The sequence below is a fragment of the Cyprinodon variegatus genome, unplaced genomic scaffold (assembly GCF_000732505.1).
Source record: "Cyprinodon variegatus isolate N-32 unplaced genomic scaffold, C_variegatus-1.0 Scaffold5, whole genome shotgun sequence".
Lineage (NCBI taxonomy): Eukaryota > Metazoa > Chordata > Actinopteri > Cyprinodontiformes > Cyprinodontidae > Cyprinodon > Cyprinodon variegatus.
Window position 1 is genome coordinate 2,502,189 of NW_015150458.1, and position 25,065 is coordinate 2,527,253.

The window sequence follows — 25,065 nt, forward strand, 5'->3', positions numbered from 1 at the left end:
ATTGTCAATTAATAAATGCATTTACTGTATAGCAAGTTGTCAGGTCGCCAATAAAGGGTAGGCAGTATTCGACACCATTATAGCTAGGTAATTAACTAAAATGTTTAGGAGCCCCTGATGAGAAGCATAGAAGCTTTTTGTCCTAATTTTTTTTGTCTGAGCCATCCAGACAACTGTCATTCATTACAACTGTCTACAAGCTGAAAGACGTTGAAGCAGGCCCTCCCAGCTGCAATTAACCTACCATTTTCTAAAAACCTTTACACAAGACGAAAGAAAGAAAAAATCCCTGCAGACGCAGAGGTTTACAGCCAGTCAATTAAACACAACTTCATCCTGCCTGTCAAACAGAGGCTTAACTTGAACCTGCCAAATCAATAACCCTGAAATGTGGAACAACAATATAATTGCTCTGTGTTTTACTGTGAGGTGAAAAAAATGATCAATGTGATGAAATAAAACATAAAATGGCAATTATCTTTCTGTCCGGGTTATCGACCAGTCATTCTTTAACCCAAATCCAGTCTGAAGACTACATTGGCTGCTCATAAAGACAACTGGAAGAAAAGGCTTTGACTTATATAATTTTACAATTTAAAGCAGCAATAAAAAGACAATTCAGGTTTCAGTTGTAAATCATTAAAACCTAACTGGCAGTAAAAATACAAATTATTTTAACCAAATATTAAAACTGTTTTTTTTTGGTATCAAAAGATTACTACCTTCATCTTTGACCACCAGCCAATCGAACTGCGGCTCCAGGTCAAAGTCAGAGAAGAAGAGATGTATTCGACTTCCTGGCTCAGAGATAATCAACCACACACAGTTTAGATTGTTGCCATACTCCTCCGGGTAGTTTGGGGACAACACAGTCCCTGAAGGAGCAGTGAAATTAAAGAAACAAGAAACTGCAAAAAGAGAAGTGGAAAAAGGGAGGAGTTTTAGACAATCAAACATGTTAGTAAAGTTCACTAAAAATGATGCTTCAAATGAGTACAAACATCCCAAATATACATTTACTTACACACACAACTGGGCTTGTTTCCAGACCACTGGTTATTGTGCTGGCATGTAATGGTCTTTTCCCCAACAAGCTCAAAAGCTGACTGGCAAAAGAAGGTCAGTATATCACTGTGCTGAAAGCGATCGCCGCTACGATGACCAAACGCAGGCACCCCGGGATCGCCACAACCTCCCCTGTCAATTTCTGTAACACAAACAGGTGGAATTTCAGTCCTGTTAACTCATTCCAATTTCCATCTTTAAATGGGAGCAGAACAAGAATTAGAACACTAAAAGCCGTTTTAATGAAACACGTTAAATGATTTGATTAAATGTTTTTTTTTTTTTTTTAGGAAACACTGAATAAACAGAATACAGTTATGGTAAATTTTAAAGTCATAGTGAAATGGCTGTTCCAACCGTTGTATTTACAAATTCTCTTGAGTGGTCCCCAATTTTACAAGAGTGAATAAAGTTTATGTGATTGGTCGGTTATTTTGCCTCGCAACACTGACAGTTTTGTTAGCTCTTCGCCTGCCGAAGAGACAGACGTCCATCGCTGTGAACACTGGGACGTTACTCAATGGTAAAGTAAATTATTCTTATATATTAGCTGCGACATATGAATCAAGATGCTAGGACTGAAAAAATTTGACTGACAGATTGGCCGAAATTAAAAATGAAAAGCTGACATATAACTAACTGGCCTGCATAAGATAATGAAAAAACCCACATATTTTAAGACAGGATTTTTTTTTAATAAATATAAATTTGGGGAAAAAATAGTCTGATAAAGAGTACATTTATATACATGTTTAAGCCAGAATGATTTGACATTTAAATATGACTTCCCTATAACTTTAAAGCAGGATTAGTTAACAGAATAATATCTACTAATAAACTACATTTAATTGGAATATGGATGGATTTGGGGAGTGGGGTTGAGCTTGATCCTGCAGCAGGACAACAAACAGAAACAGCAACAAATTGAGGGTTTCTTTCAGACTTTATTCTTGTATCAACATGATTTTGTCAAAGTCCATGCCTAAATTGAATTGACTCACTCCCTTTTATCCTGCAGGGCTTGCGGAAGAGATAAAACCAAGACATTTAATTGTCTACATTTCTAAAGCTAAATGTTTTCATCAAAAGACTTGTAGCTACAAGTATTATAAACAGATCATTAGTTTGGCTGCAGATCCATAACATAGCTAAAAATAGATTTTCTTAATTTTTGCTGAAGATCGTGTACAATTATCTCCAACTTCACAGTTATATATTTCTATATTAAATTGCATTGAAGTGAAAAATAATGGAAATAGGACACCAAGATCTGGAAGAAAGTTCTGCTGTGCAGTGATGTAGCGGCAATCTGTGTGAAATTTATTTAATTGCTCCCCCTCTTACAGCTAATTGTCATCAGGGTAATTGTAGTGCAATTCTGTTTTAATTGTAAAAGAAAAAACAATAGTTGAAGCATAAACAACACCCTCAACCCCATCAAGCATAATTGTTTGGAAATTACATAAAATTTAGGAGAAAGAAGAAATATATTATATCCCTCTCTTTTACAATCTGGCAATAAGGCATATGTCATCATATAACGCATTATCGCCTGGAACTCTGTCAAACAATCAAAATCTTAATATAACTCATATTTGTGTTTGGAACTCAGCTGGGATGAAAAAATACCCAGAAGAAGAAAAATAATTTAGGAAATCTCAGATGTGTTTGGCCAAGAGCTTTCTGTCACACAGATGACGAGTGTCAGGATGGATTTCAATTATCCTGACCCCAAAGTTAAGTCTGTCTTATGCTGGTAGCTGCCTCACCAAGATTTGGTTGTATTATTTATCCTCCAACTTTTTGCAGTTATTTTTTTTTTTCTCTTCAAATTCAAAAACTTTCACCCCAGAGTTCCCCTGAGCATACATTTCTGAATTGTAGTTTGAAAACATGAAAATTCTATTGTCTTTAAAACAGACATATGAATTTGATGAATGCAGACTATATGCAAAACTTTGGGTGCATTAGAGTGTATTTTTCTCAAAAATTATATCAAAATCTTACTCTTATATGTTTTACATTTTGAAGAATGATAAGGCTATATGAAAACATTTACAAAGATGTAGGTCATTTAGAGTTTATATCCTTTCTGATTAGGTTAAGTTTGTAATACCAACAACAGTGAAATGTCATCCTGTTTTTCATTTAATGAATAAATCAATGCAAAAAAAAAAAAAAAAAGAATTCTTATTAAATTTCTTTGTATGAATGAGGTAAACACATGTATGTAAACATGTTAACTGACAAAGTCAGAAGGCCTATTTTTAAATTTGTTCTTTTAATTTTAAACATATCTGATAAAAACGTATTGTTTTTTGGAGGGATTTGAATACTTTTTAAATGCATTAATTGCAATGTTACTTTTTTGAGTGCATCATATTAACATGGTCATTTATTCTAATAATCCACAGGGTGCACACAAACACACAGGGCTTCTCTGAAAAAGGAGCATAACCTCATGCCATTTAAGGAAACTGGTGCAGATTTGTGCTGAAAATCTAAGATAACTCAGGGGGGTAAGACTGATCAAAGTGCATATCGTGGTGATCTTATTGCATCTGACAGAATCACATATACCCATGCAAGGGGAGACATAAAAACACAGTAGGCAGTTGCTGGGTTCTGATGGGGGAGGGGTAAAACTAAACCATCTTCGGGAGATCATTCAGTACTGTTGGAATTTCACATTTCTACTTTCTGTGTAGAAAGTGTTCACTTTTGTGAGGCCAACCTGGTTAATTTCATTTTTTTAAGCTGCAATCAACATATAAAAACTTAGAAAATACACCTTGAAAACTACAAAGCCAAACTTATTCTTAAATTTCATGTTGAAACTAAAACATTTCAACCATAAAATTGTAGCAAAGGTTTTTCTAATAGTAAACTAGATCATTTCAGCACCGTAAACTAAATACAAATAGGTTACGGAGCTAAACCCAACTAAGATGTTAAGATAAAAGAGCTATATTGTTTTAGAAGTCACATGGTTATTCAGTTACTGCATATTCCTGAGTGGGCCTGATCCCAGAAAGTCAATAACATCACTGCAGTAAACGGAACTGAAAAGATGCAGAATATAACTTTAATCTTTCCCCATTCCCCCTCTGAGTCTGCTCTGGTTTTCATGTCACATTACATGGCAAATAAAGATATAAACACACAACAGCTCACAACTACTGGTGTGAAAAAACTGAAGGAAAGTTTTATGTTTTTCAGCTAAAGTTGGACGAATGGAAATTTTATCAAACATTTTTTAAAAATGCAGTTTTTAAAAGTCAATATTTTTCTATGTCAGTAAAACAAAAACAAGAGAAAAAGGAATAAAAAAAACATTTTGGTCAAACATTTACGCAGTGGAAGGGCTAGATATGATCTATCCCGAGTATCTCTGGACCCTAGATGCTGTGGAGTTGTCGTGGCTGACATGACCTTCGAGATCAGTGGTCGTGGACAGTATTCCTGGACTGGAAGATTGTGGAGGTGGGGAACCAGAGGATGTGTTCAAACTATAGCGGGATCAAACTAATTTGGCTTCCCTGAAACGGACCATGCCAGTGTGCTAGGGATAAGAGTTCAATACAGCTTCTGGAAGAGCTTGAGTCAGTGCTTTACCACATCATAAGGATTCTGTTCAGGTGGCTCGGGTATATGTTCTTGATGCCTTGCATAAAAACAATATTTCAGAGGGAACTCTGGGTGTCTCTGCTGAGAGTGCAGCTCCCACTACCCAGTCCAGGATAAGTGGAAGATGAAAAGTAGGCATATAAATGTACAGATCCAGAAAATGCAGAGATTTTGACCTGTCAGCAGTCCAATAGAGTTGTGGATAAAAGGCAACTTTTAGAAATGTCCCTTATGCAATACACTTAAATAAAATGGCTAAACTACATAAAGCTCTGCTAACGAGCTAATAGAGTCAGGTGTGTTGAAGCATAGAACTATGTAAAAGTTGCAGGACAGCGGCCCTAAAACATGGCCAATCCTGTCAAGCAATTAGTTAATAGTCGGATGAAGATAATGTACAAAACTAATAATTTTCATTATTGTAAAAAAAGAACTTGAGGAGACATCTGTAAGGAAACTTAATGCTTTGAAATTGTAATGCTTTAGAAAGGTCTAAAGAAAAAAAAAAGACCAAAGTGTAAGCTCTGCGTATGTATTCATCCATTTTCTTTTGAAGCCCTGAAATGTTTACTATTTGTCTTCAGAAGTCGGATAATTGGATCAGTTAAAGTGTTATATTATCTTCGTGTGTGCACACATGTGATAGGCCCCAGAGTCTGCAGCAGCTCTAATTAAGCAGCAAACACTAAGCCCAAACACTGAGAACACCAAGAAGCTCAGGTCAAGAAAAAGTGCACATTAGGAAATGGTGATAGTGTATAAAAATATTAAAACTGAAGATCCCGCAGAGCCCCATTAAAACCATTTTTAGGAAAACAGAGAAAATATAAGATCAAAACAAACCAGGTAAGAGGTGCACAACCCCATAATCCACCAAGGAGGAAAGACATGCATTAATCACGGGTAACATTGAAGATAACTGTAACTGTTAAGGGGCCTTAAGCTTCTCAGCAGAGACCAAAAAGTGTGTTTGCAGGATTTCATTTTACTACAGGTGCTGGTCATAAAATTAGAATATCATGAAAAAGTAGATTGATTTCAGTAATTCCATTTAAAAAGTGAAACTTGTATATTATATTCATACATTACATACAAACTCATATATTTCAGATGTTTATTTTGTTTAATTTTGATGATTACAAATGACAACAAATGAAAATCTCAAATTCATCATATCAGAAAATTAGAATATTACTGAAGACCAATAAAAACAAAGGATTTATAGAAATGTTGGCCAACTGAAAAGTATGAACATGAAAAGTATGAGCATGTACAGCACTCAGTATTTAGTTGGGCCTCCTTTGGCCTGTATTACTGCAGCAATGCGGCGTGGCATGGAGTCGATCAGTCTGTGGCACTGCTCAGGTGTTATGATAGCCCAGGTTGCTCTAATAGTGGCTTTTAGCTCTTCTGAATTGTTGGGTCTGGTGTATTGCATCTTCTTCTTCACAATACCCCATAGATTTTCTATGGGGTTAAGGTCAGGAGAGTTTGCTGGCCAATTAAGAACAGGGATACCATGGTCCTTCAACCAGGTACTGGTAGCTTTGGCACTGTGTGCAGGTGCCAAGTCCTGTTGGAAAATGAAATCTGCATCTCCAAAAAGTTGGTCAGCTGCAGGAAGCATGAAGTGCTCTAAAACTTCCTGGTATGTGGCTGCGTTGACCCTGGACCTCAGAAAACACAATGGACCAACACCAGCAGATGACATGGCACCCCAAACCATCACTGACTGTGGAAACTTTACACTGGACTTCAAGCAACGTGGATGAAGTGCCTCTCTTCTTTTCCTCCAGACTCTGGGACCTTGATTTCCAAAGGAAATGCAAAATTTACTTTCATCAGAGAACATGACTTTGGACCACTCACCAGCAGTCCAGTCCTGTTTCTCTTTAGCCCAGGCAAGACGCTTCTGACGCTGTCTGTGGTTCAAGAGTGGCTTGACACAAGGAATGCGACAGCAGAAACCCATGTCTTTCATACGTCTGTGTGTGGTGGTTCTTGAAGCACTCACTCCAGCTGCAGTCCACTCTTTGTGAATCTCCCCCACATTTTTGAATGGGTTTTGTTTCACAATCCTCTCCAGGGTGCGGTTATCTCTCTTGCTTGTACACTTTTTTCGACCACATCTTTTCCTTCCCTTCGCCTCTCTATTAATGTGCTTGGACACTGAGCTCTGTGAACAGCCAGCCTCTTTAGCGATGACCTTTTGTGTCTTGCCCTCCTTGTGCAAGGTGTCGATGGTCGTCTTTTGGACAACTGTCAAGTCAGCAGTCTTCCCCATGATTGTGTAGCCTATAGAACTAGACTGAAAGACCATTTAAAGGCTTTTGCAGGTGGTTTGAGTTAATTAGCTGATTAGAGTGTGGCACCAGGGGCCATCAATTTTGAACCTTTTCACAATATTCTAATTTTCTGATATGATGAATTTGAGATTTTCATTTGTTGTCATTTGTAATCATCAAAATTAAACAAAATAAACATCTGAAATATATGAGTTTGTATGTAATGTATGAATATAATATACAAGTTTCACTTTTTAAATGGAATTACTGAAATCAATCTACTTTTTCATGATATTCTAATTTTATGACCAGCACCTGTATACATGCAATAAAGCTTAGCTTTATAACACAGTGTTCACAAAGGCTATTACCTAAATGCACAAAAGCCAACACATTTACACTAAAGACAGACAGATATACAAGAAGGACAGACTTTTTTGTATTCTGATTAGGTCTGAAGCCATTCATTAGTCACCCATTATTACCTGCTTTCCTGCAATGCTGTGATATTTTACTATAGATGTGTGTGGGTGATTCATAAAAAAAAGACCAGTTAAAATTGTAATTTGTAAATTAGAAAGAGCTCTTACCTTCATAGATTGCTTTGAACCCAGCAGAACCAATCGTGTCATCTGACTGCAGGTGTAGCCACATCTGATTCGACAAGCTCACGATGAGATCAGGGACGCTGGTACCAGTGAGTCTAAAAAGACACAGTAGTCCCAATGATTACATTCATATCATACTCCTTATCATTTTATACTTTTTTCTTTAGCAAAATGTGCACGAGTTTTTAATTTAAACTGTAGAGTTAAACATTTTGAAAATATCTCTCCAGAGCACAAAGTCTCTCCTACGCTTTACCTTGTGTTTTCCTAACTTATTTTATACTTTTACAAGTAACTGATGGATAAGAAATTATCACTGGTGCTTACACATATAGTACCCTCCGAGTGTCACCTATCTTTCCACCGTCTCCCACAGTCAGGGTGTCGTAGCCTCTCTCCAGGTCAAACTCTTCAAATGATAGCTTTATAACCTGAAAAATTAAAACCCAAAATTAAACAAAGGGATGCTCATAAAATAAAATGAAAAAAAAAAGCATTCATTTCTGATCAAATGTGTGTGGAAGTTATATACCTTCTGTGGCATATAGCCTTTAAGTACAACCAATAACAACTCCATACCTTAAAAAGTTTTCAAACGGACTCATCATGAAAGAAAATGTATAATGGTACTTAAAGCTGAACAATTAAACAAAAAACAATCATGTAGACTACAGAATCATGAAGTCCTAAGTTTCACCTTTCATGGCAACCTGAATAAACAACTAACATTCAGTCCTGTTGAGGCTGTTTGTTTTCTTAGTTCCCAATTTTTCCTCTTCGAGAAGATTCCCAAAAATAGTTTTGCTTCCTATCCAAGCTTTTTCAAGCTTTGAAAAAGCTTCCTAGGTCGGAAGCGAAACATCAATCTTTTGGAATGACTGAGAATCTTCACCAGCACCTTCCAGAAGACCTCAAATAACTATTCCCCTTTTAACCATGCATTCTATAGAAAAAAAAAAAGAAAAAAGAAATCTGATTATTTCATTAAATCTTATGTTCAGTGTAAAGCTTGGTACAGCAGTATGAATTTAAACTTTCCCCATTTTCTTTGATGGACTCTTGGCTGGTCCCCATAATTCCTTTTTAAACGTCAATCTTTATACTAAAATATTTTTGCTGTCATGATTTGTTGACCTTAAGATCTAAAGAGACGCTCCACCTCCTGGCCCTATAATTAAGTGAAAGGGTGGACTCCGGGAAAAAAAAAATATGCACACCCAGGAGAAGAAGGGGTCACTCCAGTGGCTGGAAGTAGGAGGAGATTTTGCTGGGAATTGTAGGGAAGTGGGCTGCCATTCGGCTGGCGTTTGACTGGGAAGGGCCATTTTGAATGGCTGCTACTGTAGTAGAAACATTTAAAAAATTTGTTACTTAACTTTTATAACAATAGAAATAACAAAAATATAGAAAAAAAATGAAAATACATTTTCTTTTCAGAAAAGTGGAGGACTTCATCAATAGCCAGGTTTTGACTTACTAAAGGAATTAAGAACAATCTGTCTTTTGAAAAGTTGCAATAGCAGGACAAAGTTGAATGATAGATTTAATGTAAAGAAATCCAACTGCAGAGGAGTGGATTTAGTGTGAGGTTATAAGTCTAGGGGTTAATGTATGAATCTGAGTATGGTTACGACTCAACCTCACATTACAATGAACTTTGAGCTATTTCTTTAAATTATGGGTGATTGTAGAAATGAGTATGAAAACCACGTTAAAGAAGTGCTTCAAGGAGGGGCCATTGTCATCTCTGCTTTTTGTCGATAACATTGTTCTGTTGGCTCCCCCTAAAGCAGGCTTCACACATACCACTTCACGTCAGTTCGGTTAACAACTGCAAGACATAGCTCTGCAGCAATCATTGCCTACTTATATGACATTAGAAGTGCATTGCCTTTCATTTTGAAATTAAGCGGATTCCCTGTGTCTGACTTGTTTTATGGTTCATCTGATTTTTATAAAACTGATGCTATTTGCCAAGTCATTGGTTGAAAATAGACTTAATCCGTATATCTGATGAACAATGGAGGGGAAAGTCTATCATGCTGCTGCACAACCCAGTCCCATTTGCCAGAGACGACTTTTGCCCCTTTACCATCTGTTTTTGCTATGACGACATCTGTAGCTTTTCTATATCAGGGGTGCTTAACCCTGGTTTTTAGACCCACTGTCCTGCATATTTAAAGTGTTTACCTGAATTAAAATCAGAGACCCATCGAAAGCATGCAGGGTTGTGTGACTCAAGCTTGGTTAATGTTTGACACATCCACGAGGTACAGGTTGAGCTGAATTCATGCACTGCCCTCCTCTGACTGAGTATAGAGGAGAGTGTCTCCTAACTTGGAGACAGGAGAAGATAATTAAGGGATTAGTTGGGAGATGTTCACTCAATGAGCAGCAGTGAGCTCTATGAGGGTGCCTGGGTGAATGCATTGCAGGAAAGTTTGTTCCAAAGAGAAGGAGCCGGTGAGCCACAAATTATTTGAATATTTAGATTGAAATGTTAAAATATTGAGAAAAGTAAAAAAAAAAAAAGAGGAATTATTTGAAATGTATTTGAGAAAGTAAATTAATAATAAAATGTTAAAATGTATCACTGAATAATGCTTTGAATACGTTTGATTTTGGGTTTAAATCTTATATTTTGTTTCAGGAACAATTTTGTTATTTAAAGGATGTTAATCATTGTTTCTCTGTGTTTGTTTAAAGGTTTTTCACCTACTGCTACTACTATTGTTGATTGAACTTTCAAATAAAAGAGAAAAAAGGAAAGAATCAACTTGGGTGTTCTGAGTGAAATCCTGTGAAATCTCTGAAAGCAAGCTGCATTTAAGTGGGGGAAACCTGCAGTTTAAATACCAAACAAAAAAGTGTGAACCACTTGAAGACGACTTTTGCCCCTTTACCATCTGTTTTTGCTATGACGTCATCCGTAGCTTTTCTATATCAGGGGTGCTTAACCCTGGTTTTTCAGACCCACTGTCCTGTATATTTAAGGTGTTTACCTGTATTAAAATCAGAGACCCATCGAAAGCATGCAGGGTTATGTGACTCAAGCTTGGTTTATGTTTGACACATCCACGAGGTACACGTGTTCAAAGAATGTATATTTTGGTTTCCACGCCTCTACACTCAGCGTCTGTGCTGAATTTCCACTCTGTGCACCTTGAAAATTTGGAACTATGCTGAGATATCTGTGCCAAAAAAAAAAAAAAAAAAAAAAACATTGCAAACCGCATGCAACAGCTTCTACTGGGGAAGGTTTAAAAAACCTTCAAGACCTTCAAGATTTTTAGGCTTTTTAAATTATTTTATTTTCTAACTTTGTTTCTCTGCAGGATGCAGTCCTGTTGTAATTTTTGTAAGAAAAAGCTTTGTAAAATGTGTTTTTTGTTGTGAATATCAACGTCAGCCGAGCCTCTCCATGACATCATCACAAAGTACTGCAGATATCGTGCTCCATATCTATATTTGGGGAAAATCCACAGTAAATATTTGCCAGGGTTCAGAACAGCACTGTAAGAAAACATGTAAAACCAGTTAATCTATACTGCAAACAATGGGGCATAAAATAAAATTAGTACAGAAATATATTTCAGGAACTAGAATGGTAATACAAAAAAGTAGTAGAAAAACTTCTGTATAAACCAGTCACCACAGTACTACCTGTTCTGTGTGAAAGTCTCAGAGGTGCAAATAGATGTGTACCTCATGCCCTAAATGTGGAAAAGCAGAAGTGCAAAAACCTCATCAAGAAGCAGTCTGTCGCTACCGCCCTTTGGGAAAACCTTTAAAGGTGAAAACAGGTTAGTAGCCATCTTAGGGGCCCGGGTTACTAACCTGTTCACACCTTTAAAGGTGTGAACAGGTTAGTAATCTTGGCCCCTAAGATGGCTTTTCAAACATTTTAGTGCAAAACATCACTAGAGAAAACTGGCTGCCCTTCCAAAACAGTCCTACTAGCCTTTGTGAAATCTAGCAAAGCAACTGCTTTTTGCAATTGAGTTTGTTTCTCTGACTATATGGAAAAAAGTAAGCAGAATGCGAAATTACCGTCGTGCCAAGGTAGTTATCCCTACGAAAATTTGTATCCCCTCGTCAGGAGGTTATTACAAGGTTTACAACAGTTTTCAATGGGATGAGAACATTTGGACACTGTGAAACAATGATAGAGTTTTTTTAAGGAACGTATGGAAAAGAACAAGGATCTGTTTGCTTTCAAGGAAGGAGTAGACACTGCTGTCAGCGACCAGCTTTCAAGCAAACCTTTGTGTTTTATTATTAGTTTTAAATCAATATCACTGGCGATATTCTGCTATAACATGTGAAGTAAAGAATAAAACAGTAAAGCTCAACTTTCATACACGTAAAACCTTTCAAATTTCAAGTTCTGCACATTGGAATTGAAGCGGAGTTAACTCGGGTTGTTCTTCCTACTCCTTGCGTGCTCCCGAAGAGGGGATACAAATTTTCGCAGGGATAACTACCTTGGCACGACACCGGGACTGGCAGCCTCTCACACAACATGATCGTGTCATTTCTGGTAAATAATTATGCCGAAAGAACAGCCGCGTGTGGCTTATCTCGACTTTCCACCTAATATGGTGGTTTTCCCACGATGCACCGCACCCGAGGTAAACAATTGACGTCACTTGGCGGAGACCGATTGCAGAGGAACACATTGCATTTAGTCACCCTGCACACCAGTCAATTTACATGTAAACTATTTAAAAAACAAATCAGATGTACCATAAATTAGTCAGGTTTACTACTAGTAAACCATTGAGATTACTAGTTTGAATGAAAAATCACCAGCCAGACAACCAATATGTCAGTAAAATTAAAAGTAAACCACACAGATTACCAGTCAGACTACCAGAATGTGATCAAATACTATTTAAATTAACAACTACCTATGTAAACACTTATTATATTTCTTGGTTTATCCAACCTCATGACCAAATCAGTAATAAAATATAGAGGACATTGAAACTACACTTACAAAATGTTCCTGTTTCTACAATTGCAAAAAAAAAAAAAATAATAAACAAATAAATCAGATGCCTTATAAAACTGAAGATGTCACTAGACATAAATGAACTAGTTTCAAGCATGAAATATAAACTTTATCTTTACATGGGTCTTTTTCTGAGTTGTTAAAGCTTTTTTACTTTAGTCCCCATCTTGTTTTGACTTAAAAAGGGTAATTGGACGAGAATGGGCAGCATAGATGAACTTTATGTATGTGAGGACCTAAATTAGCCTCAAAGCTCCAAAACTCCCATCAGAGTTCTGAAGAGCTCTTTTTGTGGATAGGAGATGGAGAAGAGTTGGACAGAAAAACAACAGCTTTGAACTCTTGATTGTCTTACAATCCTGCTTATAAGTGACTGGAAGAACAACACAGCTATGTTGAATTCAGTCAGTTAGTTCTTTGTCCGTATAAACCATGGTGGTCCAAACAGTTGGTGGATGGGTGGATGGATGGATGGATAACATTAAGGTATCCCCATTTCCACATTTTTATCCCTTTAGTCTCATAATGTGGAAATAGAACCAAAGCAAAAACATTGGACAGTGATTAAACAGATTATGCAATAACGTCTCTGCAGGGGGATCTCGAAAAATGCCAAAACATGAAATAAAAAAATTAATTATTCATTCAAAAAAATATAATACTGATATGTTTATACTGTTTGATAGAAAATGTTGGAGCAGCAAAAAAGGTGATGGCTGGAATTATTCAATACTGATAAGACTGGGGAAAAAGTAAAGGGACAGTCTGAAAGTGTGGAAACAATTATATGTTTGACCAAAAAATAATTATGTAATGAAGGAGAAAAAAAAAAAAAACTTGAAATTTAAGGACCTGTGATTTTTTTCTTTTTCCTTGGCAGGATCCTAAGCCTCATTTATTGTTAAACAATTCATTTCTGAAAAAAACAGCCTGCATTCTCACCTCTAAGCTGTTGAACACTAAGAATCAGAGTGATGAATCCTTGACTTGCAGGCACCTTTGTGGCTGTGGTGGCATACAAACAGCATCACTTCATCAATCTGTTTTCCACTCTAAAATGCCGCGATACTGAGATTCCATTATTCCATGCTTGTTCATTATTTATAGGATGTAGATCATACTCCTGGAAGCATCGATAATGGCATAGCTCTGCCATGATCGGATATTCTCAGAACCAAAAATGTACTGGTCTTTATAAGAGAAGGTCCTAGTATATTATTTAGGGACCTCAGATGATCTTTTAACATGTAATATTGTGCGGAGAAGGCCATCACATTGTAAATCAAAGTACAGTAATAAAAAAAAAAAAAAAAAAAAAAAAAAAAAAACCTTTCTAAAGGTGATAAGAGTGAAAACCCATTTCTGTAAGCCAAACTCATCCATGCAAAGCTAAGCCTTTGCAGGGCTTTGTCAAAATAAAAATGGCAGGAAATGTTCAGATCATGTTTAAGGATAGGAGTACGCTGAGGGATTAACTGCTGTCATGATAGGAATGTCAATGATGCCATTCTATACCTCTTCAAAGTCTGCATGTGTGTTTTACTGCACCTTTTCATACACAAAAACGCCAAAGAGAAACCTCAGTATAACGCAAACAAGCCCAAATGTATTTTGCATCAAGCAATATTGGAGATGAAGGCCAATAAAACTCCTTGTAGAAAGCATTTAACTGTCTCGGTGTACATTGGATGTTGCACCCCAAGCAAAGTGTAGCGGTTTCTAAAGATATTCAAATAATGAGAAAAAGATGCAAACTACTGGCTAACAACTAATTACTAAAATCATTAACACTATAGGTTGATGTGTTTTCCCCATCTACAAGAGGGTTGGAAATTGTTTTCTAATAGGCTGAAACTGAGGGAAAGTTTATTTGGAGGGATTGTTCCTTTTTCTTGTCCTGAAGAATACATTGTTATTTTTTTGTCCTCTATGGACTATTTTCAGGAGAACTTTTTATACCAGGGTGCGAAAATATAACCTTGCTGATCTATTGAAACTTGTGCTGCACTATCATATTCCTGGAGGTTAATATTTATTTAATGGTAGATATCTGATTCCTGTTATTATAAGGAGCTACTGTTGACTTATAATAAATGTGAGGCAGTAATACCTATGCTGAGTAATATTTTTTTGGAGTTTATGGTGTTTTTTTGCCATTTTTGTTTTTTTCTGCAGTATGACCATGTAATAAGTTTTATCTACTGATGGCTTTTATTGAAACTTTCAGTGTAGATATTGAGTCATCCAAACCATGATATCTCATCGAGTCAAAATGGAGGGGAACTTTTTTTTTTTTTTTTTTCTGGCAAGGTAATTCTCATATAAAGAGGTGAGGCATGGAACATTTCACTATCTTAGAAAAGCAAAATATGGAAAAGGTAAAGTTTCACCAGACATGAAAACTAAATAAATCTTTTCTGTCTTATGTCTGTTGGGATTACCAAAACTATATGAAACTAAGATAATAATAATTATGGTCAGAAATAATATGTCTTTCATTATCCTGTCATTTAAAAAGAATAAATAATTTCAATAATTCTAAAAGATCTAAAATAGGAAAATGTTTATTCAGATACAAAAAAAAAATACTGTGAGGGAAAATATATGTGTCTCTTTAAATTGTCCAGTAAAATAGTTATGTATATCCTCATAAAGTCTCTAATAAGTGCATCCTGTTTGGTTTTCCTGACTGTATGTAACATAATTGGTGATTTACATATAAAACTAATTCTTCTGTTGTATGATTACATGACTACATGTCTAAGAATTTTTTTTGTAATTTTGTTTAAAATTTTGGATAGAAGGTGAAAAGTGGTTGAAAAATGGTGTTGAGACTGCGTTACTCTTTAGTTTATTTTAGCCAATGTAGAGTTGCTCTCTTCAGCCATAACTCAGAACACAAGCCGTTACAGCTCCAACCTTCCGCTCCACATGCAATGAACGCTTTCCTTTAAACTTTTCTATTTGGAAAAATATGTCCATTTCTGGAGGAGGGGGAGATAATTGTGGACTAGAGCTGAAGCTGAGTGAAGGAGTCATGTGACCAAATAACTCTCAGCTCATTTGCAAGAAAGTTTGTGAAAAAAGTGGGCATACTTTGGGTTTTATTTCTAATCTGTCTGAACTACCTCCACTCTAGTGTTGTTTGCAAAAATCTAATCTTTGAGACACCTTAAGTAAAGCCATTTAACATCTCGCAGCTCCTTCATGACCTCTCTGTCTGAATGCTTCCTCACTTTCCAACTTTAGCCTTCCGAGTCTGGCTATAAACAGGGGTAATTCATTAATATAACTCACTCTTGTATGTTTAAGTATACCTCTGTCCTAACAGAAGCTGATGTGGGATGTCACAGCCTTTGTAAACTCATTCAGACCGGCTTTCCTGATCAAATTCTCACAAGCCTTCAAGACAGGTTTACAAAGCTTTCAGGTGAAGTGGCTATCACTTAATCAGAGTGACCAAGACCCGCACTGGGTTGAGGGATGCTTAATCACTGTCATGTTGGTATACAAGCTGCTATTGATGTAAAATCAGCTACCTTCAACCTTCTGTCACAGTCTGCTCTGTACAGTAGTGCAAGGAATAGTTATCATTCATAAAAAAAAAACTTTTTTTACCCTTATAATACCTGCTTGTTAAATATAATACACAAATATACTAATTATATTTTTTTCTACTCATACTATAAGGTATATTGTTTTATTAATCTCCCTAATAAGTCAAAATAGCTGACGCAGAAAACACTAAAGGATCCGTTTTGTTAGGTTAAGATCTTCATTAATGTAAGCCTCAAGGTCACAAAGAAAAAAGCTTGTAGAAAGTGGAAAGATGCTATGCAGCCAGGACTGGGTTTACAAAATTTGACAGAATGTCTGTAACTGGGATGAATTCGAGGCCACAGCACAGATAGACTAAACACTTAGTTTTTAAATAATCTATCAGATTATACCCAGTGTGGTAACACATTGCTCTACTGATATCTTGTGTGAGGAAGTGGACATCCATTGTAGGAGTGTGTCTTAGATATTACAGTCTATTGTGTTGAAGATTCATTGCTCTATGTTCGTTCTGCAACAGCTGGATTGTTATTTTGCAAGAGCTTCAGTGCCGATATCTTTAACCTGTTCTCTACTTGGTTTTGAATTGAAATAGTTAAAGTGTAGGTCCATCTGTGATTCATCCTTTTAAGATGATGTTCCTATTGCAATTGATCATTTCTGGGCTATAGAACTCAGAGGACCATAGAGGCAAAGTCTGGTCTTTGAGTAAGTTGGAAACCCGCTATGAGCAGTGCAGAATCAGTTCACAGCCACCTTTCACAGAACAGAAGATGAATAGAAGTATTTGATTTTTCCCCACCAGTAGCTGAAATTTGACCAGTTTTCTAAAAAGTGAGTGCACACTGGATGGAAATATGACAGGTAGCAATGTGTGCAAATTCAAATATTTTTCCTGTGCAGAAATGCTTTACTATAGTGGGAACTACATATACTGCAGTTGTTTCCCTGATGCCCATGAGCTCTTCACTGGTAAAAGAGCTCAGAGAATCACAGCAGAAACCTCAATTAACGCAGACAAACACATACAAACAAAAGCAAAGGCCACCTTAATCAAAGCTAGATACATATGCAGACCCATTTTAAAGAATTTTTCATTCCTAGATAACAAAATCATCCTTACTCATTGTAAAGGGTTTCAACAGTAAACACTATTCATAAGTATACATCAGTTAGATCTTTCTGTGGTGTTTTACCTTTTGTTCTCTTTTACACATCCACTATAATGTTTATTGTCGACTTGTAAACAAACTGTAAAAGATGCAAAGCTGCAACTTCAGTTCATTCTGATCCTCTGTGCATGGCTTGCCTTTTTTTATCTTAAGGTCTTGGGACCTGTAAAAATGAAAGTTACCTTCGTCAATTTTGCTACCACTGATTGAGAATACCCAAGAAAACACGCAGGTCTGATTGACTACATTGCTAAGGTTGTTTAAAAAACCCTATTTTTACAGCAGCTCAAAGTTCTAAAAAAAGTTGAAGTAGTAACTTACAATAGTCTCTCTGTGCATCCAAGTGTGATAATCTATATGTGTGTGGAGGAGGTGGTTTTCTCAGGTATATCTGTCTCAACAATTGAAGCAGAATAATTCTGAGTCACATCTATTTCACTGCCTGTCAGTGCTCTCCAACTTTGTTTCTCTGCATAGAGGAGCTGTCTTTATTCTGTATTTTGCTTGTGCGTCTTCCAGTTTATAGTGTTTTAGATAGTACTGGACAGATCCGCAATAGCACAGTTAAAGAAATAAAGTCAAGCATTAAAGTCCTGAAGTCATGGATGCTTCTGTGTTTCTGCAGCTAGAGCACAGAAACAGCTCATATTAGAGAAGTAAATGAGAGAAAGGACATAAGGTCCAATTCTGTACATTTCTAATGCCTTGAAAGTACAAAGACTAATGTTGAAACTTCAAACTTGATACCGATGCAAGGATATACCCTGGCAACAGTTTAAGGCACAAGATTATTTCTGGTGCAGTGGAAAAGAAAAATGTTCCAGTCTATTCCTATTTTGTTTTTAAAGCCTGAATTTCAGCTTGTTTTGTATTCAGTATTGTACAGTCTTCAGCCAGGCTGCACACTTGTTAGACAAGGCTAGACATATTGTTCTGATCCTGAGAAGCTGTTTTCCAGTGTGAGTTGTTTTGGAGAGTGAGCCAGACTCATTTAGGCCCAAGATTATTTAACATCCCTTTGTTTGTTCCAAACTGTCTGTACCTTGTTTTGGAAAATCCCTCTTAGTCTCCTCGTGTCAAGTACTTAGTACAAAACTTGGTCTAACCAGAACAAACAGAAAATTGGCAAATACTGTATCTGTTCTGCCTTGCAAGAATTAATAAATGCTGCTTAAATAAGACATCAAATCTCTTATGCTTAATAAGACTAAAAAGTCCCCCCCCCTAATAATACTGGTTATGGTTAAATAAAATAAAAAAAATAAAAAACATTTTATAATAAATTGGTTTGAAAGCATAAGGGACAGCATTTTAAAACTGTAAAAAAAAATAAATTGATGAGTGAAAGACATCTTCTGCCTCCATTTATCTGTTTACTTCAGTGTGTTGAATTCATGTTAATGTGTATTTAAAGAAATTTCAATTAGTTGAAAAAATTGCAGGGGGGAATGTATAAAAAAAAAAAAAAACAAGAATTCAAATCAACCAAAAAAAATCGCAACCCCCATGCAGTTCCTCCGTGGACGCCCTAAGGGTCGTGGGCTCCCTGTTGAAGACCAAGCCTTAAGTCATTTCCCTTTCCTATTTTTAATGAAATGGAATGTGACTTTTTATTTTGATTGATTTATATATGTTAAATAATTATATATATATTAATTACCAAGATTTAGTGCTCATCATACCAGTGTCACATTGGGAATTTTGGAGAAAACTTGCTTGTTGCACTCCTCCTGGTTGTCCAACAAAGGCTCAATAATAAGGTATAAGCCGTAGCTCAGTATTGTAGTGAGTGCAGTTTTGTATGATTTGCTATTGATGTAAAATTCGGTTTAGGCATTGTATTACTGTTTATCTTAGCATGGTTTAACAAAATACTGTATTTAGTAGTGTGCTGTCATATCGCTTTGGAAAATGTTATGACTTGAAATATTTGTCTTAGACGTCATAACCTTTTAGGGATACACATCAGCTTTGCTTTGGCAACAGAAAACACTATAGAAAAAGCCGTGCACTCAGATGACCCAAGGCCCAAACTAGCACAGATAGGGAGCAGCTGCCCTGAAGGCAGAGCCTATAGATTTCCCTTGTTGAGATAAAGGAGTTGTGTTATGTCGCTGGAGAGCTGCCACAGTATGAGTTAGCAATCGCTTTCCAAAAGATAACTTTAAGCCTTCCAGCAAAATAAACAAGTGTCAGTTAAAATGAAAAATGTTTGAGAAGACAAATTACAGGAAAACTATATATGTTGCAATGATTTAAGAAAAGAAGATTAAACAGATTAAAACTCAGCCTTTAGGCTTATTTTATCTCTCTCAAGAGTTATAAAGCATCTTGGAATAGCTAAGGTGATGGTAGATGAATTGTTGAAATCCAATGATAAACCATCATTTGATAATACCGTTAAGTGACATAAAAAGACCTTAACTAGATTGTGCATAATGGAGGTTAGAGCTCATTTCAGAAATCTTAGCAAAAGTTTTATGTGAGCACCGAGTCACAGGTTGGCTTCCTCAGTGGGTAATACATTTCTGCCTGATTAAGAAAATCAGGCAAAATGCCATATTTGTCACATGACATTTTCTGGTTACCATCAAATTAAAAACAAAGTAGGAGTTAAAGACTTTGGGAAATATGTTTTTGTTATTTAATATCTCAGCATGTAAGAAATAAGGGTGAGTTATACCATTCTTCAACCCCATGCTCTGATTTGGGAGTAGAACAGAACCCCTGACAAATTTCAAGGTAATCAGAGGCCTAGTGAAATATATATATATATATATATATATATATACATATATATATGTATGTGTGCGTCACCGTTGGGTTGAGGTTTTGAGACCCAAATGCAAAGGTGAGGAAGAGAGGTGAGTTTTGTAGATTTAATGAAATACTCACAGGCAACTGAGGCAAGAATCCAAAAATCCAACATAACAAAAAAAAAACAAAAAAAAAAAAACAACAAAAAAAAAACAGAACCTTGGACACATCAGGGAAAGCATACATGAGGAGCCAGGAAAGGATGAGAAACCAGCACTGAGAAACTACACAGGCAGAGTATATATAGGAGAGAGAACAAAGACAGGACTAATGAGCTGATTGGGAGCAGGTGTGAACAGAGGAGTGTAGAAAGGAGCTAGGGAAAAGGAGACCAACACAAGAGGGCAATCAAGAAATACATAAGCACTCAAATACATCTAGAAACACCACAAAATAGGAATTAAACCAATAATACTAGAAAACAAAGTATATATATCCTTATATATTAGGAGTTATATATATATNTATATATATATATATATATATATATATATATATATATATATATATATATATATATATATATATATATATATATATATATATATAAATAAAACTATATATATATATATATATATATATGTAGAAAAAAAAAAAGACAAGAACCGTTGAACTTTAGATGCAACAGACAGCAGATTGATCTTGCCAATTGAACTTCTCTTCGCTCTCTTCCACGTGCCTCCAAACACAGGGCCACCTTACATTGAAACATTTTGCACACAAACTAAATAACCAGTGGAATGCTATAGTTATTTTTCAAAATTGAATATACAAAACAAAAAGGTGGCTGACATTTCGAAAGTAATTCAGGTAATGTGAATGAGTGCAACATCTCATTAGTAGTAAATGATTTTTGCTTCATGGAAAGGTTCAATTTAGTGATCATCTTCTAGTGGAATTTTATCTGACAAGTGGACTATAAATATGACACAAAGACATATAAAATAAAGGCTGTTGGCTGTGCCTTTAAGGTACCCAGATGTGGCTCCATATTTGTGTAAAACAGTTCTGCTCTGGGGTCATTTTTATTTGAACAGATAAAAAATAAAGAAATCTCAAAAATGCAAAACGGTATTTGATCAAAGTTAACTTTTAAAACTGTGGGCCAAAATTCCATGACTTGCTAAGAAGGAGCACTTAAAGTTTTGTTCAGAAAAAGTCACAGTTTTCTTAGTAGTAGTAATCAAAGACTTGTTTGACATTGCGCTTGTTGCTGTCATAAAATATGTGCAGTAGTCTTGTAGTAAACTGTCACTTAATAAACAGCATTACAGCATCACGAGTGCAGAGCTGTGAATATAAGGCCTCTATGCGTTTCTATGGGTGCCTAGTTGCTGCATCAACCTGCAGCACCAGTCGTGTCACTCATTAACTCATTCTGCCTCTAGTTCCTTTAAATATTGTATAACGAAATCTGGAAATGCTTGTCAACTTTAGCCTCTGACCCCATGTCTGACAGAGATTAGTCTGGGAAGCGGTCCCTGTCAGACTTAACTCAAAGCCTCCTTCTTCTTGCATTGGTCACAGGAAATTTTGTGTTCTACAGTAGTTTGCACCTGACTTTGAAACGTGCTAAAGTCACACAACCTGTGCCACAATCTTTTATGTTTTATAAATCATATTGCAAGTGGTGAGTATTAAAATTTGCATATCCTCACAACATTATAATGGACACCTTGGTCAGCAGCCTATGTTTATTATATTCATGAAGGCTAAAAAGTATGAAACTACTGTTCTGCTGATATAACAGAAAAGTTAAAAACTGCATAATAATGGTCTGTGAGGTAGACTTAACCAAAAACAGTAATAAAACACACCATTCTTTTTTAAATCATGTTCACTGCTTTGATAACTAAGGTGAACAAATGCATGTTGATAAAGTGCCCTATTTCAACATGCTTTGGAAAACAATACATTTTAGACATTATGTGCTGTCATGAAGAGCTTTTATCAACAATATACTGCTAAAGTATTATCCCATGTTTTATCACATCCTGGCTGCTGCTTTTATTGTTCTTTATTCGCCTGACTTCCTGCATTAAGTTAAAATTAAGGAATTCTAACTGAATGTCACATATTGTGTCAGCCTTATGTTGGAATGATTGCAATGTTGCATGGATGAAAATAACCAAGCATCCAAAAAAACCCACACACAGTTCTGCAAATGCTCATTTGTATTCATCTGAAAAAAGACGGCAATGATTAGAGGTTTAAAGGGGATGTGAGATGATGCGTTTCAAGAGTGACTGTGTGTGTATGTATGAGCAGCAGGAATGCTTCATATTTGAACAAAATAATTATCTGCTCTACACTGATGAATCAAATGACTGACACACACAATAACACACATGCACGCACATGCTGTCAAGTCCTTTTTCTTCTGCCCACCCAAGTTATTCCTCGGTATGACCCGAGAGCTGACAGTTCACCGTGCAACATATTTTTCACAATCGCTGGCAGTTAGCAATTAAGCTGGCAGACAGAAAACACACAGTCAACATTCATAAACTCAAACACAACCTCTCATACACAAATAACAACACAAGCAGAAACAAAGATAAAAGCAGTTACAGTCTTTGCCAAGAGGCTGACAGACAATAACAAACGTTATTGATTGTACCTCTCGTATTCAAAACTTAACAAGGTGAAACACATCAGTTAGCATTAGTTATTGGTAATTTAAGCTTTTAAAAGTAAAAGTTTATAAAGAAGGAAGAAAAAGAAAAAAGCAATGCACAATTCAATATCTTTTTTTTATAATTGAAACATATTATTGATGAAAGAAGTCATCTGGAATAATAATCTAACAGATGAAGTGTGACTGCAACAATAAAGAGCACACCTAAAGAGCGACACAGGAATGAAAAGTAACAAGACAAAGTTTGCAAGGAGACAGTTGTTACTCATTTGGATCTACTCTCTAATAAAAACAATCAAACAAGACCAATAAAGCAATGTATGAAACGTATGAATCAGATTACATATTTGGCACAATTTAACTTAGATAAACAGAGAGGGACCAAGTCAAAGTACATTTCAAGTCTTAATAGTCAAGTTTACAGTCAAATCACAGAGAAATATTTTAATTTCTCTACAATTCCTACAAAGTTAAGTTAAAAACTTCTTATGAAATTTGAACAAGACTTAACAGTATTAAGAAAAAAGCATTTGAATTTAAATGAAGAGTGCTTAAATGCTCAAAGGAGTAATAAACCTATTTAAAAAGAATTCTTAAAAAAAAAACTTTATATATATATATATATATATATATATATATATATATATATATATATATATATATATATATATATAAGGTATATATAAGGTATATAATGAGTGAACATGTGGAGCAGGAAAAAAAAACATTAGTTCTCTTTTAAGCTTAGGTTTAAAATTTAAACACAAAATTTTAAATAAAATTATTCAATTTGACAGTGAGTAGTACATGAAAAGTTTCCATTATGGAACAGCGACATCAACATAATAACTATGAATATTTCTGATTAAACAATAGTCTTCCACTTTTATAGACACGTCATGAGATGCAGCCCTCTTACCAGTGTAAACTGGTACATGCTGATATAAATCAGATTAAAGACTTCATTAGAGGCTCATAGCTACCTGTATGACATAAATCTGCACAGTAATACAATAAAATTACGTCAGTGCCTGCCACAAGCCCTTGGCCACCCTGCGAATAGCCATTTCTCTCCGCCAAGGTCAGAAAGACACAGTGGGGAGAACAAAAAGTCATTTTCTCTTCTCTCTTCAGACTGCCTTTTATATTTTCTGTGGTCTTTCTTCAATTATATCTCACAACTTCCCAGCCCAGTCTTTTAGAGCTCAGAGGTGAACAGACTCCATTTCTATCCATCTTTAGAAAAAAAAAAACATGGGTTTCACATGTCAAGTACCAGCTTGAAAATCAGTCGATTTTACTTCTTTCTTCTTTATCATGCCTCCACATGTAAAGCAGCTGGCAAAACATTCGATTTGCTTTGATTTCTGTCTCCTCTCTGATATCATTTAGTTTCCAGTGTACTCAAGGACATTTCACTCTTCTTTTGACTTATCTCTCTGCTGTCCCCAGTTTCAAACTTTGGATTTTAGAGAAGTTGAAATAAAGAAAACAATAAAAGAAGGAGAAACTAATGGAAAAAGTGAAGTGCAGAGAAGAACCAGGTATAAAGAGGGTAAAGATCCCAGTACCGTGGTAAATAACAAATGAAGACAAGTTGAGAGAAAGAAAAGGAATGGATGGTGCTGTACAAACGAGTTAAGAAAATGACCATAGCAGCAAAATACGATGAATTTATCACAATATTATCATGACATCTTTTAGGTAACAAAACTAAACCACATTTTTATATGAACAGGTCCACTTTCCGCATTAAAACTTGTATTCAGGATATTTTTCACAAATACTTTTATCAAAAGCAAAAGAGAACTGACAATTCAGCATCTAATGGTTTTATCTATTTTGCTAAAAAACATTATTAGAAAAGTGTGTAACCATTTTGCTTGAAAAGGAGTAAGTCCGCATCAAAGAGGCAGGCTGGGTTTCGATCTGAGAAAATCAATGCAATTACATTTTGTTTAGCTGCCTTTTGTTGTCAGAATTTCCAATTATGACCAAAAAGCTACAAATATCCAGCTCAATGAATCACATTTTCAATTTAATTAATTGTTAACACCAATAATCCAGTATATATATATATGTTTTATATATCAGTATATGAAATGTTTAATGAGTACAGGAAATGTAAAATCAATAAGGCTAATTTGTTTGATTCAAAGTACTTTTTAACCATGACAACCTTATAACAAAATATTATATAAATTACGGTAACTAAAAAAAACCTGCAGGACAGCGACCCTCGAGGACTGACTCACGTCAGATCAGGTCAGGTCAGGATCTA

The 25,065-nt window shown here is 35.7% G+C and overlaps 1 protein-coding gene across 1 annotated transcript in view; it reads right to left on the reverse strand.

The window, feature by feature from the left end:
* The window catches only part of csmd1 (CUB and Sushi multiple domains 1), a 576,851-nt gene that overhangs the window by 187,390 nt on the left and 364,396 nt on the right, over positions 1–25,065 (reverse strand). Inside the window, exons 11-14 of the mRNA XM_015374130.1 lie at positions 7,913–8,016; positions 7,568–7,680; positions 1,025–1,207; positions 723–908 (exon numbers count right to left, since the gene is read on the reverse strand). Coding sequence (XP_015229616.1) covers positions 723–908; positions 1,025–1,207; positions 7,568–7,680; positions 7,913–8,016 — 586 coding nt within the window. The remainder of the gene's footprint in view (positions 1–722; positions 909–1,024; positions 1,208–7,567; positions 7,681–7,912; positions 8,017–25,065) is intronic.